This window comes from Nelumbo nucifera, chromosome 5 (genome assembly GCF_055504915.1).
Source record: "Nelumbo nucifera cultivar China Antique chromosome 5, China Antique-T2T, whole genome shotgun sequence".
Lineage (NCBI taxonomy): Eukaryota > Viridiplantae > Streptophyta > Magnoliopsida > Proteales > Nelumbonaceae > Nelumbo > Nelumbo nucifera.
This window is the reverse complement of record NC_142653.1, coordinates 18,076,813-18,092,563: the sequence shown is the minus strand read 5'-3', so window position 1 is coordinate 18,092,563 and position 15,751 is coordinate 18,076,813. Positions and strand designations below refer to the sequence as shown.

The following is a 15,751-nucleotide window of genomic DNA, read 5'->3' as shown; positions in this document are numbered from 1 at the left end:
ACTAGGTCTGTCCTATACAGACCTCTCTTAGTAGCCCAATAGCTACTATTTGCTGGAGATAATCTAGTAGGACATCTACTTCTGGGTCTTACTTCCCTTGAATCCTACAACCAAGAGAAACCCTAGGTTCGAACTTGCTTTACTCTCTTACACTCCTAGGTCTTCACTGCAGCAACCCAGAAAAGGAAGAGAGAAGATGAAAAGACAGCAAGAGAAGAGAGTGCGCCTGCTGAAACCAGGAAGGAGCTAATGCTCTGATACCATGTAATCTGAAGAGCTATACTCGAAGTAGCAAGTAAGAGAAGAGAACCACAGAACTGAAGAGAATGTCGAACTGTACTAGCCAGTCGACCAGTCCTTTATTTATAGATGAATATAGTACAAGGTACAAGAAATTACTGGGATGCCCCTGATTAGTGATGGGACACCCAGATGACTTAAATCATTAAACAGGATTAGGCCCATTAACACAAGCCCAGTTACAAGATAAGTTAGACATAAGAATGGGCTAATAAGAACTCTTATCAGCTGAACATCACTCTAACATTCTAACAGTTGGGAAAAAGGTTTGGATGATGATGGTATTTTTATCATCTAATGATTTGCTAGGAAGATCCAACATATACCGTCATTGCCAGGAAGGCTAACATTTCAACTGGTTACCTTGTTGCTGTTTCTTCAGGATATCCTTCAACTGAGGACCTTGGTACTTATAAACTTACCCTTAATTGATTCTTTGAGGTGATATTATCCTCATCTCATATCGTTACTGGATTCATGAACTGATGATTAATGGGGTGCATTGGAGAATGACAATGCAATACATAGAAAAGCATATTGTTCACTTAGATATTCTGCAGCTTGTACAAAGCACTAAGCTTTGAAAGTGCCTAGTGTTTCACTCAATTGACAAATCAAGAAATGCCATAAGCACGAGGATTTTTATTTTTCAGAATTTACAAAACTATCATTTGGCAGGAGGTATTGTTTTGAGCCTTCAAATGAGATAGAAGTTTGCATGCTGTAGTGGTGACATGATGTTGGCTTATGCTGGTGATACTGAATAGTAATTTTATGCTTTTAGGTTGGCAGTTAAGAGCTGGGACCAAGTTTGTTCACCCTTAGGTTGGATTGTGTAGTAGGGTTTTTATTTCTCCTACAAATATGGTTTAAAGTATCGTACACCCGATATGCACAAACAGGTGTATCGGGTCTTTTCGCTACTTTATAACTTCGTTATTTTAAGTTTTTTCCAAAATTGCTTCAAGGGGGTCAGTTTTAAGCATGCCTACCCCCTTAAAATAGTCAAAGTCTGAAACACCCCTTATTTGGGGTTTTGGGCAGCTCCCGATACAATATGATACACCCGATACGGGTGTGTTGTATCAAAATTTTTACCCTTGCCTACAAATTATTTTTATCAGAAAATTGCAATATTATTTTCAACTTAGCGAGTGGAGATTTATCTTTAGTCTTTGTGCTCTTCTGAGAATTTTTAGCATCTTCTGAAAGATCCTGTGCAAAATTCTTTTCTTTGACTAACTTTTGTTTTGGTTAGCATTTTGCCTAAAAGATTCTTAAATTATTGGTGATTGGAATATCTATTCCTTTCTTCCTCCAATTTTCTTAATGCATGGGGAGTTGTTTACTCCTGTATCTCCAGTAATATAGTGTTGAAAATCATCCTTGACATAATGTAATTGATATTTTTTTGGTGTCAAAGTTGTTTTAAGGGATAGGCTTGGATGTGTTTTTGTGTTTATCTTTGTTCTAATGGTTGTAGCTGCTTGATTGCATTGTCAAACAACCAAAAAATGCATATCAATGGTTATGAAATCAAGTGGTATAGAAGTTGTTTTGTGGTATGTGTATCACATGATATTTTGGGAAGAGTACTTAAAAATGCTTTAGTTTTAGCATAGCAGCAAAACATTTCTCTGCCCTAATTTTGGTCCTGAATCACAGAACGTCTGGCTTCATCATTGCACACCAGCTTTCTATATCTTCTGTTTTCATTTTCTGAAAAAAAAAGGCTACCTAGGTGCTGTTAAAAACTTTATCCTTTTCACTTTCTAATAACAAATTTTTGGTGCTATTCACCAGCTATGCTTGTTACTGGTGGTGGTTGACCTGTGATGTCTGAAGATGGAGTTCTCTGTTATATTTTTCCACAGGTTATTGTGTCATCGTTGCTAATAGACTGATATGCAGAACTTACAGGAACTTATGTAAATTTGGAACTGCCAAGGCTATATGTAACTAATGCACATAACCTCTATCCATGCTCCGAGCACAACCTAGCAGGAAAGTTGGACTTCAATATGCAATTAATAATGACTGTTGAGCCATTGAATAATCCAACCCTTTATGGTGTTGTGGCTTGCTTATAGGCTAAGTGCGTTAGTTATACTTACAGAAAACCTTATGATGCCATTCCACATGTAAAATTATTGTAGTTTATTGATGCCTAATACTTTATTTTTCTGTCTTTAAATTTGCTTGACTAATTATCGTTCTTCAGATACATGTTGTACAGGATTTTCCCCACTACATCTTGATTATTGATTATAATATGTCGATGTTGCTGTAAATGAAAATTTTGGGACTATAGCTATAAACTATTACAAACAAGAGTTCTGGTGTCAACACTTTTGATGCCATGAATAATCGGGCCTTTTTTAAGTTGTGTTCGCTCATGCTGATATATATGAGGAAACATTGGTTGATTATGCTCACCCCCCCCCCCCATAGTAGATACCACTATAGCACCCTTTAAACTCATGTTGCTAATACAAGTCCACTTCAACTGCAGACAAACTTTGTATATCTCTATGAATTCTTGATAGTTGTCCACCTTTCCCGGTTTTGGTGGCAAGCACTATGTACCATTTGCCTTATGAACTCTTGGTGCTTCTAACTGAAGCCATTTTTATGTTATATGTAAGTGGCTAGGAAATGTTTGAATTATTTCGTATGCATGATTTCTAATTTGGGGCAACCTGTGCCCTTGGTCAATAGTCTTGGTGTTTAAACGATTGCCAGATGTGAAACCATTTTATTCTTTAATCGGGATCTGCATTATACAACTTACAACACAAGGCATGGTCATCTTTTTACCTATGGAATCTATTAAAGTATTACATTCATAAGGTATACGAACTATATAAATTTTATCAAAAAAGCACACAAGTGGCTTCTTTTTAAATAAAGTCTTCCATTCATTAACTATAGTTTTTGATACAACTTTTGTTTCATTTATTTATAACAGAAAGGCTGTGAAATGATGCTGTCTACATGATTGTTCACATCGAGACATTATGTTGAACATGAATGAATGAAGAACTAGGTAGGATATTAAGGTAGATATTATGTTTATAATTATTTTAATATGTTAGTTGAATTTCTTTTAGGGTGTACTTTATATCAGAATAACGTGCATTCTTATTTTTCTTATTAATAAACTGAAAACCTTGATGTGGGTTTTCACTCTTTTTGTAGGCAGGTTTTAATTGATGACATCTGAATATGTACTTTGGTATGGTGTTTTACACATTTTGTGGTGGATTGTACTCTGTTAGCTTTATCTCTGCTGGATTGTTGGTTGTTATGGTTCATGTGAGTATAATAACCATTTAATATATATTTTGTATTTCTCATACGAAATGCAAGTATACGCTATTGAAAACAATCCATTTTATGTATAGTTAAGAACATGAAGATAACAATGAAAAACACCAAACACACACAAGGAATTTTTATTAATATGTAACTTTACAGATGTTTTTTTTTGATCATGTCAAACTAAATACCAAGTTGGTTATTTGATAATGTCACGCCAGATCTGAAAATTTTCCTTGCAAACATATATATTTTCTAGCTCATGTACCACATTTCTCTGCAAGAAGCATGACTTTGTAATTGTAAGGCATTCAATTGATGGGAATTGCTCTGACACCATTCCAGAGTTCATCATTCCACTTCTCTAATGCAGTTCTAATCTGCTGCAACATTTGAGAAATGTAATTGGGATCAAGATGAAAATTAAAGTTATTGCAAGAGTAACAAAGAGAAGAGCTTACCCCAATTTTGTAGGTTTTGCCAATGTCTCATAGTTTTGTTGCTGTGGCTGGCTTAGCTGGAGATGGATGGGCACATGCAGGTCCTCTCCAATTCTAAAACCACTTGGAATAATGGCATTTTTTTCTGCTCCATTGATATCCCTTGTTCCATACACCTGATATCCAAATTCTTAGGCACAACTAGTTACAAAATTTACTTTCTACCATAGGATTTAATGGTAGAAAAAAATATAAAAATCAAAAGTTTTGGTATGTATATCTGTACTTTCTTAGGTTTATTTGAAGTTATTTGAACACATACCTTCTTATACAATTCTATGTTTTCTTGACGAATGAGGTTTACCTTCTTGTAAAGTTCCATGTTTTCTTGGTGAATGAGGTTCCCCTACAATGAGTTCAATGAAGTTAGTTACTTGAAGTGAAACAATCCATAAGATAAAAAATCTGATACATGGTGTTTATAGGAAGACCTTTCGGTTTAGTTCTTGTATCTCATCAGTTAAAATCTGGTCCTGTGGAAGACAAAATCCGTGTTACTTTTCATTCATGCGCTTCAAGTGGGGATATAAAAGGATCATAGGGTAAGCATTGGATGAAGTTTAGGGCTAGTTGACCTTTCTCATACGGACACAACGCAAACTCATTTCCAATTGGTTCTCCAAATTTTGTAGATCTTTGACAGTCAATCCAGAAAGTTCTTCTCCCATCAATTGCCTGCACTTATGACAACGGAAATCTAGGATGCACCATCTATGCTTTTGGTATATTTTTTTACATGGATAACATTTAATAAAATTGTGTCTATGAAGCATTGAAGGTCGATTCTTTGATAACTAAATCTTCTTTTGGTTTTTTTATGTTACATGGTTTCATAGGAAGTTAAGGAATACATCTTTGGTATTTTTAGTAGGAATAAAGCTTTTTAAGATTGAACCAGGTGATAGGACCTGTTGATTTGAAATCCTGTCCCAAAGTTGAGGTTTGAAATGATTATTCTGCAAACTTTTGGCATGGTTAAACCTTCATGAATAACAAATCTAATGGTTAAAAAGTTCTGCATCTGCAAACTTTTGACATGTACTTATTGTCACATAGTCGTGTTCACATAAGATAGGTGTAAAACATCAGTTATAAGCTTTTAGTATTTTTTGAACTTTTATTTTGCATTTTTCTTTGAGTGGGTTGACTAGTTGGCGCAATGAATTAGTTGAGTCATAACCTGTTGTGATAACTCTAACCCACACTAGCTCGGGCCCAAGCCCAAGAGTCCACTCAAGGCAGATTGAGAGGCCCCCCATAGCAGAGCTATTTGTTAGGAGGCAAAATGGACCAGTGGCCATGACAACAGATCTGACACCAAAGTTAGTTACAAGCATACATGAAAATATCTGATCCTCATGACGAGCCCAATATATATGGCTCCTGATTATGTAATAAAGATGTAGTGAATTGATTCCTTCTTCTTCCCCTCTATTCTTCTTTCTTTGTTATTCCATTTCAGGAGGTGAGTTTCCTCAAAGAGGCTACTGAGGTAGGCGGTTCCTACCAGTTGGTATCAAAGCATCATCCCTTCTTGCAATGCCTCAAACGCAGTTGGCTATGATTGGCAAGGTCAATCAGATTGAAATAGGTCTTCACCAGGTGGTCACAGAACTGAAGGAACTCAGGGCCATTGTGTCTGCCATTGCCTCCTAGTAGCAGTCTGGGGAGTTCAGCCGTAGAGATGGTGAAATGGAAGGCTCTATCTACAGTGGTGGAAGGACCGACACACCCTATGTCGGTAAAGTAGCGAGTAACCATGATCAATTTCCCAAATTACTCCGGTAGTGATTCCATTCCTTGGATCTTCAAAGCCAAGTGGTATTTTTGAATACCATGAGACTCCATCTCACCAGTGAGTGTCCGTTGCATCCATCCACTTGGACGACAATGCAATCCTCTAGTTTCAGTGATGTCGCTGCTCACACCCATAAGGTGACTTGGTTGGAATTCACAGAGGCCCTATGCATCAGATTTGGTCCCACCAGATTTGAAGACTATGATGAGCAGCTCTCCAGGTTGAAATAGTCAGGAAGTGTGCGGCGGTGGCTAGAAATAGTCAGAGAGTGTCCCACCAGACTTGAGTTCAAGCAGCTGTTCTCCCAAGTTTTTGGATGGCTAGAAAAAGCCTTGATGGGCTGTTTCATAGGTGGTTTGAGGAATGATATATGCTTGGAGGTCAAGGCATTACAACTTGCTATGGTCATGGCAGCGGTGGGTATAGCCAGATTGAAAGAACGGCTAGACCACCTGTGGCGGACCAACCGCTCCCTCAGCCCAATCCTAAACCTGACCAATAGTTCCTTTTAAATGCCCATCTTTGGCTGAGATGTAGGCTTGGTGTGAAAAAGTATTATGGTATAATTGTGTAGACAAGTACTATGAATAAAGTATCAATCATTTATCAAAAAAAAAAAAAAATTGTGTAGACAAGTTTGGGCCGGGTCACAAGTGCAAGGCCCAACAGGGTTACCTTCTTCAATTGGATGACAAGGTAGCTAACATGGACCCATCCCTACCTTCTGAGGACGAAGCTGGCAGACTGGACCATGAAGATGCCGAGATCTCCCTCCATGCTTTAATGGGCCTAGATTCTATGTAGACTACATGGTTTTCAAGGTGTCTAGGCAATTTTGGGCGACGCTAGGGAACCTAAGATGAAGCTTCTGTTTTATTTAATTAGATAGAGAATTTTTTTGTTTTTTTGAGAAGGTAAAAATTTTATTGAAGAAGGATGAAAAAGATACAACAACTTCCGGGCATCTCACACCCAGAAAGCTTAGACACTGCAGCCTGAGTTAACTGACAGCCATGAAGCAAGCTTAGATACTGCAGCCTGAGTTAATTTGTTATGGGCCCGAGCGTAGGATCGCGTCACGGGTCGCTCCACCGCAGGAACCTCAGACCTTTCCTTGCCCTTGGCCTTGCATACAGGCCCTATTTTGACTAACTTGCGGGTGATTTGTCCAAGAGATCACCTAACTCTCCTTTACTCTCTTTCTTGACTGAATATTCGATATCTTCATTCAATAATGGCGTCTCCTTAAATAGGAGATTACAAGAGGAGGGTTCCTTGTTGGATTCGGCTAGGTTAGTCCTAAATGGACTCAAACTCCTACTTCTAATTAGACTACTTACTTTTAATGGTACTACAATTCCTTCTAAGAATAGGGGACAAGATAAGGGAGAATGGGGTAAGGGATAAGGTGCGTTCTCTTGACGTGTCCAGATAAGGGTGGGCCTACCCTATGAGCTGTCGTGTGGGCCCCGCTTTGCTACTGCTGCTAGGTGTGTGCGCGTGGCTCATGGTGCTGCCGCCGTGCGGTGTGCGCGCGGTGCCACTGTCGTGCGGTGCGTGCACGCGGTGCTGCTGCTGCGCCGTGCGTGCGTGCGGTGCTGCTGCCGTGCAGTGCGTCTGTGCGGCGCGCGCGCGGCTCAAGGTGCCGCTGCCGTGTGGTGCAGGTGCTCATAACATCACTCCCCTCCTGGACTACGAGCTTGTCCTCAAGCTCGAGGTCTGGATAGGCGTTGTGGAGATCGGTCCAGGGGATCCAGGTGGCCTCTGCTGGGGGTAGTCCCTCCCATTCGACTAAAACCTCGAAGGTGCCTTGATGGATGCGGGACCGGATGAGGGCGCGGGGCTGGAGGATAGGTCTGCCGTCCTGCAAAGGGGGTAGGGGAGGCACATGGTCGGGAGGAGTGCCAACATAAAGCTTTAAGAGGGACACATGGAAGGTGTCGTGGATCCTGCTGTGCTTCGGGAGCTCGAGTTGATAAGCTACCTTTCCTATCTTCCTTAGAATCTTGAAGGGCCCGTAGAATTTAGGGGCCAGCTTAGGGGGCCCCCGGCGCTTGAGAGACAACTGCCTGTATGGTTGGAGTTTCAGCCAAATGTACTGCCCCGGTTCGAAGGTGACTTCGCAGTGCTGCTGATCGTAAGCGTGTTTCATACGCGCCTGCGCCTGCTGTAAGCGCAAGGAGACTTCGGCCAGGAGGGCATCGCGAGCTTGGAGGCTGTGGTCCACTTCTTCCAACCGCGTTGAGCCCGGCTCGTAGGACAGAAGGCGTGGAGGATCTCGACCGTACACCACTTTGAAGGGAGTCATTCCAAGGGAGGAGTGATAAGATGTACTGTAGCAATATTCAGCCCATGGGAGGTACTCCACCCAGTGCCGTGGCTGGTCACCCACGAAGCAGCGAAGGTACATCTCAATTGTCCGGTTCACCACCTCTGTTTGGTCGTCTGACTGTGGATGGTAGGCTGAGGAGAAGGCGAGGGCCGTGCCCTGTAATCTAAAGAGTTCCTTCCAGAATGTGCTTGTGAAGATCGGGTCCCGGTCACTGACGATGGACTCGGGGAGTCCATGTAGGCGAAAAATGTGGGTGAAGAAGGTATGGGCGACCGAGACTGCGGTGTAAGGATGAGATAAAGAGAGGAAGTGAGCATATTTGGAGAACTGGTCCACTACCACGAACAAGACTGACTTCCCCCCGACTTTGGGCAGCCCTTCGATGAAATCCATGGCAATATCGGCCCAGATCTGCGTTGGGAGGGAGAGAGGTTGGAGCAGGCCTGCGGGGTGCAGATTTTCCCATTTTTGTTGTTGGCAAACTGCGCAGTTCTGGATAAAGTCCCGCACCGAGGCCCTCATAGCTTGCCAGTGGAAGTCAGTGTGAATATGATGCAGCGTTTTTTGGATACCCTCGTGTGTCGAGTGGTGTATGCTGGCGATGATGGAGGGGATTAGGGGGCAATCGGCGGGAAGGTAGATCTTCTTTTTGTAGAGCACCAGCCCATCGTGGAGAGACCAGTTCGGGTTAGCAGACCCAAACTGTATTTGTTGGACCAGGTCGTTCCATTCTGATGACTGTGGCAGTGTGTTCCGAATGTCTTCTAGCAGGGTGGCTCATGGTTGGGAGATCGCATGGAGGAGCATACTATCTTCTTCTCGTCGGGACAGGGCATCTGCTGCACAGTTCAGGGACCCTGCCTTGTAGTCCACCCGGAAATCGAAACCTAGAAGCTTGCTGACCCAATGTTGCTGTGGGGAGGTGGTCAGTCGTTGTTCCAGCAAGTATTTGAGGCTGTAGTGGTCTGTTTTGACGACGGAGGGTCTGCTCCACAAGTATGGCCTCCAGTGTTGTACTGCCTTGGCTAGGCCAATGAGCTCGCGTTCATAGGCGGGTAGTTTGACATGGCGGTCAGCTAGCTTGCAGCTGAAGAAGGCTATCGGGTGCCCTTGCTGCTGAAGGATGGCCCCTATGCCTGTGCCGGAAGCATCACACTCGACTGTGAACTCGAGATCAAAGTTCGGTAGCTGGAGGACTGGTGTGGAAGAGAGGGCTTCCCTTAGGCTTACGAAGGCTGCATCGGCTGTGCTATCCCAGTGGAAGGCATTTTTCTTGAGCAGGTTGGTAAGCAGGGCTGCTAACAGGCCGTAATTCTGTACAAACTTTTGGTAGTACCCTGTTAGCCCAAGGAACCCACGGAGGGCCTTGGCGGTCTGTGGCCGGGGCCAGTCCTTGATGGCCTGAATTTTGGAGCTGTCCACAGTTACACCTTGCCCGCTGATTACATGTCCAAGGTAAAGGACTTGGTGTTTCCCAAAGGAACACTTGGATCTTTTAAGGAAGAGTCGGTGCTGCTTTAGGAGCTCGAGCACGACCTGCAGATGCTGAATGTGTTCCACCCACGTCTTGCTATAGACCAAGATGTCTTCGAAGAAGACCAGTACATATTTACGGAGGTGGGAGTGGAAGACTTCATTCATCAGGGCTTGGAATGTGGAAGGGGCGTTGCAGAGGCCGAATGGCATAACTAGGAACTCGAAATGGCCGTGATGCGTCCTGAAGGCTGTCTTTTCTACATCTGCGGAAGACATCCTGACATGGAAATAGCCTGACCTGAGGTCTAATTTGGAGAAGAATTGTGCGCCATGGAGTTTGTCCAATAATTCGTCTACGATGGGGATCGGGAATTTATCTTTGACGGTTCGGCTATTGAGTTCCCTGTAGTCCACACAGAATCTCCAAGTCCCATCCTATTTGGGTACCAACAGAACTGGGGAGGAAAAAGGGGAGTGGCTGGGCCGAATGATCCCCTGCTGTAGCATATCTGCGCATTGCTTCTCTAACTCATCTTTCTGTCGGTGGGGGTAGCGATAGGGCCGAACCACGACCGGGTCTGACCCTACTATTAGAGGGATCCGGTGGTCGCAGGCTCTAGGAGGTGGGAGGCCCTTGGGTTCTTGGAAAACGGTTGAGTAATCGGTGAGAAGCCTCTCCACATTAGTTGTGCGTGAATTCTCCCCCTGGAGTGCATGTAGTTGTGTCTTGGTCCTTGTCCGGGTTCCCTGCCAAGTAACCGGTTTGCCATCTAAGTGGAAGGTCATGGTTAGGGCAGCGAAATCCCACAGGATTGGGCCTAGCGTGATCAGCCATTTGACGCCTAGGATGATGTCAAATTCGTCCAAGGATAGTACAAATAAATCTGCTCGGAAGGATTCTTTTTCAACCTGAATTCTGGTGTTCTTGCAGATACCGAGGCTGTGAACTCTTTCCCCATTTGCCACGGCTACCTGTAGTTGTGGCCTGACTTCCATGGGCAACTCCAACTTGCGGGCCGCCTGATTGCTGATGAAATTGTGGGTGCTTCCGGAGTCTACCAGGATGCGCACGGGTTTCCCCGTCACTAGCGCCCTTAGTTGCATTGTCTGGGAGGTTCTGATCCCTGTGATTGCGTGGAGTGAGATCTCGGGTTCAGTTGGTGATGGCTCTTCCTCATCCTCTTCAGTCTCGTCTACTAGAAGGCAAAATAGTTTCTTGCATCTATGCCCTGCGGAGTATAGATCATCGCAATTGAAGCACTGCCCCTTTGCGCGCCGTTCTGCCATCTCGGCTTGGGACAGACGCCGGATGGGGGGTGACACCCTGCTGCTCCCTGTCTGTGATACTGATCTGGAGGGGTTACCAGTGTGGGTCTTCTGCACAGGGAGCAGAGGTAGACACTCCCGCTGGCCTTGACGGTGCCCAAGTCGTGGCTGGCCGTCCAATGCTGAAGGGTCCGTGAGTAAGCTGCATCTTTCGTTCAAAGGCGCGGGCGAGGTTCAATGTCGTAACCAGATTTGGGGGGTGCTGCATCTCTACGTCTACCCTTAAGAGTTCTATCAGCCTTGCTGTGAACATGTCCACTTGCTGATCTGGCCTAACCGTGGCCGCTCTGGCAAGCAAGGTTTGGAATTGGCGTTGATATTCAGCCACGGTTCCCGTTTGCTTGAGATTGATTAGTTCACCCAGCGGGTTGCTCGTCCTCGGGGGTCCAAACCTGAGGAGGCAATAGGACCTGAACTGCTCCCAACTGAGCCCGGGTTCTTCTTGCTCCACGCGATAGAACCAGAGCTGTGCCTCTTCCGTAAGGTGGAAGGCTACCAGATTGACCTTGTCTCTGTCATCCGTGCGCTGGTTGCGGAAGAACTGCTTGCAGCGGTACAACCAACCTAATGGGTCTCCGGTGCCGTCGTAAGATGGAAATTCAAGCCGGCTGTACTTGGGGACAATTGTAGTCGTCGGTGCAGTGGCTTGATGTTCGTTGGCTGATTCTGTCCCGTCCGTGCGGCGATTGCTGGTAGAGGCTAATCCCTCAGAATTCTTTTCTTTGTTGGAGAGGAACACTTCTAGCAGGCGACGCAACTCCTGAACGTCATCTTTGACTTCTCGGACCTCCATACTGGTCTTTGCGAGCCTATGCTCCAGTTCATGGACTCTGAAAGACAACGGCTCCTGTTCCCCCATGACGGTAGGCTCTGATACCAAGATGTTATGGGCCCGAGCGTAGGATCGCGTCACGGGTCGCTCCACCGCAGGAACCTCAGACCTTTTCTTGCCCTTGGCCTTGCGTACAGGCCCTATTTTGACTAACTCGCGGGTGATTTGTCCAAGAGATCACCTAACTCTCCTTTACTCTCTTTCTTGACTAAATATTCGATATATTCATTCAATAATGGCGTCTCCTTAAATAGGAGATTACAAGAGGAGGGTTCCTTGTTGGATTCGGCTAGGTTAGTCCTAAACGGATTCAAACTCCTACTTCTAATTAGACTACTTACTTTTAATGGTACTACAATTCCTTCTAAGAATAGGGGACAAGATAAGGGAGAATGGGGTAAGGGATAAGGCGCGTTCTCTTGACGTGTCTAGATAAGGGTGGGCCTACCCTATGAACTGTCGCATGGGCCCCGCTCTGCTGCTGCTGCCGGGTGCGTACACGCGGCTCATGGTGCTGCCGCCGCGCGGTGCTGCTACCGCGCCATGTGTGCGTGCGGTGCCGCTGCCGCGCAGTGCGTTTGCGCGGCGCGCGCGCGGCTCATGGTGCCGCTGCCGTGCGGTGCCGGTCGTGTGCGCGCTGCTGCCTCAACTGCTGCCGTGTGGTGCGGGTGCTCATAACATAATTCCTCCAGACTACTCACTTTGTTGCAAAAAATCCTGTTTTTCTTTCAGTCCATAAAGTTTCTAAAATAGCCACAGGAATGGTTCTCCAAATCAGATTACCCTTTTTCTTCAGGCCCGGTAAATTCCAGCAGCATAAGAGATCCTTAATTGAACCAGGCATAACCCAGCAGACCCTAGCTGCTTTAAGAAAGTGCTCCCAAACTCTTATAGAGATCGGACAGTGGATACCAAGGCGATCAGCTGTCTCTGGCAAGAGTCCACATAAGCCACAGCTAAGGTCTGAAAGCTGAGCCCCTCTCCTAACCAAGTTAGCTCTCAACAGGCACTTATTTAGAGTCATCGCCCAAACCAAAAAATTATGCTTAGGTGGACTGACAAAATTCCACACCTGCTTGCTTGGAAAATCAGAATTATTTGCTATACTCAACTTTGAAGCCAAAAATTTAATAGTAAAAACACCATCTCCACTCCATCAGCTGGTTCATCTCCCAATCAAAAAGATTTCGTCTAAAAAGGGGCCACCAGGAGATTGAATCCCCAGTCACATCATAAGAATCAGGAGGTTGAATCCCCAGTCACATCACCAGGAGATTTCTTTCTTTTTCTCTTCTCAGAACCCTTTGATCTTTTAAATTTCAATAGTAAAACATTAAAACAAAGAATAATTATATATATATATATAGCATATTATAAGATCTTTTAACACATACATTAAATACAACAATATAAATGACATTATAAAAGGTGCCTACCTTGTCTTTTTTGTTGCCTAGGCGGGCGCCTTGTCACCTAGTTGCTAAAAGTCAAGGCGTTTGGGCAAGGCACCATGTCACCTAGGTGATACCTTGACAACTATGGCAAACTATGTGAGTCAAGGGAAAGTTGCTGGGAAGACCCATAGCCATTCTCATTGGTTGTGGGTTGACATTGAATTTTATTACTTGCATCTTGGCCAAAAAACTTGGTATGCCACTTCAACAAACTTCTCCATTTTCATTTCATGTAGCAAATGGACATAAAATGACGTGACAATGTGTGCAAAAAGAAATACATAACAATACTAGGCAATAAATTTTGGGTAGACTACACCCCTTGGAATTTTCTAGAGTTGATGTTATACTGGGGGTGCAATGAGACCTTTACACACCCTAGTTTGGGCCCCGAAGTCCTCGGTCCAACCTATATTTATGTACCTAGGCTTGCAGCCCACCTCCCCAATCCTTGATAACCCAAGCATAGCCTCGTTTAACCCAACCCACCAAGAGGCTCTATAGGGACTTCTAGACCAATTTGGAGATGTCTCTGGGGAACCAACCCAACTTCCCCCACATGGGCCCAAGGCCACAGGAGTTAGTGCACCTCCTTTTGACCCACTACAATCTCACTTCCATGCCAGGGTTAGCCACTTAATTCTTTGGGTGACATCTTCCTTGATCTCTGCCTTATTATGAATTATTGAACCAATGTATCGAAAATGATTACATTGAGCTATCTTGTCTGCAATCCTAAGTGTATCCTCATTTAGACTCCTATTATTATTGAATTTACTTTTCATATACTCTATTTTATATCTACATATTTTAAACCTCTTGTTTCTAAGGAACTTGTCCGTAATCTTAATTTTGCATTTAATCCTTCATTAGTTTCATCAGTTAAAACAATGTCATCCACAAACAACATGCACAATGGAACTTCCTCCTACACAAGTTTAGTCAATTCATTTATGATCAGTGCAAATAGATAAGGGCTAAGTGCTGAACCTTGGTGAAAACCCCTCATGATTGTAAAATCTAAAGTCTCTCCAACTGCTCTTCTAATATTGGTTGTTGCCTCCTTGCACATATCCTTAAGTAGGTTCATAATTGTCTTTTATGTTTGTAATCTCTTGGATTTGATCTTTCTAAGTTTTTCCAAAATTGTCTTTTAAAGTTTTATTTTAAATCCACTTTAGGTGCATAAACACTAATTATATTAATGATTTCCTTATCTAAAACAAGTCTAATTAAAATTATTCTATCCCAATTTTTTTTAGCATTTCCAATTTCACTTTTTAAATCCTTATCTACTATTACCACTACACATTTTCTATTATTTACCTTTGTTGTATGCCATAATTTGTAGCCATCAATTTCATTAGCCTTTTAACCCTTCTATTTAGTTTCTTGTAGGTGTGCAATATTAAGCCTTCTCTTCATAATCTTTACTAATTCCATAGTTTTTCTTGTTAATGTTCCTTCCAAGTGGACGGAGTCTTGTTTCTTGGACTAGCTTTACCCACCCCTATCTAGAAGGATGTGGGAGCCCTTTGCCTACTTGACACCACAACTGAGTGTTGCTGTGGTGGGTCACTTACGGGGGTCATCCTAGCAAATTTTTTTCCACTTAACACTACACTTGGGTTAAGGTGTAGTGCATCAATTTTGGACAACGACCTAGCTTGAGCATGAAAAGACAAATCGGGATCTGTATTTATGAAGGCCCGGAAAAAGTTTTAGTGTTGGCTGCCAATCTGATGCAACCCCTCTCCTTTATTTGGGCTTGGGACCAGCAGTCTAAGACAACCTCATGAGCTTAATTCACTATAATTATTACAACTTTGTACGTCAGCTCATATGATGCTCTTTTTCCATTCATTTGACATTTTTTTTTTCTGTTTTCATTATCTTATTAAATAGTTTAGCTATCAATAATAAGCCTACCTCTCATTTTGTTTAATGTCTCCTTTTTACACTTTTATTTGGATACCATCAGGTCCCAATGCCTTTTCCCTCTTCATTTTGTTTAATGTCTCCTTCACTTTAGTATTTATAATTTTATAAAGGTATATGTTGCTTTTAATATTATTGGAGTTATTAATCCCCCCACTAACACCATTCTACATGTTTTTCATTTAATAAATTTTCCATCGTTCATTAACTTTCTGATTTTTTATCAAGCCTTTTGATCTTCCTCTTTAATGCATCTAACTTGTTTTAAATCTTTACTTTTCTTTCATTTTTCTCAGTTTATAAATTCTATTGTTTCCCTCTTTAGTACCTAATTTATGATATAGCTCATCATATGTCTTAAATTTAATTTTACTCATTTTCTTTTTAACTTCTTCACTTATGGTTTTATTTTTATAAATTTTCTACATTTTTAGTTTTTATCCAATCATGATAGCATGGTCATTTTACTTTGATTAT

General features: G+C 43.0%; 1 protein-coding gene and 1 long non-coding RNA gene across 11 annotated transcripts in view; one reads left to right on the top strand and one right to left on the bottom strand.

Annotated features, from left to right (window-relative positions):
- LOC148791265 (uncharacterized) overlaps positions 1-15,751 on the top strand; it is a 51,591-nt gene that overhangs the window by 20,410 nt on the left and 15,430 nt on the right. For 5 of the 8 annotated variants that reach the window (XR_016076281.1, XR_016076275.1, XR_016076279.1 and 2 more), the window contains exon 3: positions 3,269-3,346. This is a non-coding gene — a long non-coding RNA (uncharacterized LOC148791265). Of the gene's footprint in view, positions 1-3,268; positions 3,360-3,498; positions 3,616-15,751 lie in introns of all 8 variants that reach the window. The other 3 variants (XR_016076277.1, XR_016076276.1, XR_016076278.1) reach the window with 3 other exon arrangements.
- The window catches only part of LOC104595549 (MADS-box transcription factor 23), a 37,640-nt gene continuing 25,527 nt past the window's right edge, over positions 3,639-15,751 (bottom strand). Inside the window, exons 5-9 of one of the 3 annotated variants that reach the window (XM_010256313.3) lie at positions 4,694-4,793; positions 4,550-4,591; positions 4,381-4,464; positions 4,080-4,234; positions 3,639-4,001 (exon numbers count right to left, since the gene is read on the bottom strand). In XM_010256313.3, coding sequence (XP_010254615.1) covers positions 3,983-4,001; positions 4,080-4,234; positions 4,381-4,464; positions 4,550-4,591; positions 4,694-4,793 — 400 coding nt within the window. In that variant the 3' untranslated portion in view covers positions 3,639-3,982. The remainder of the gene's footprint in view (positions 4,002-4,079; positions 4,235-4,380; positions 4,465-4,549; positions 4,592-4,693; positions 4,794-15,751) is intronic. The other 2 variants (XM_010256315.3, XM_010256314.3) reach the window with 2 other exon arrangements.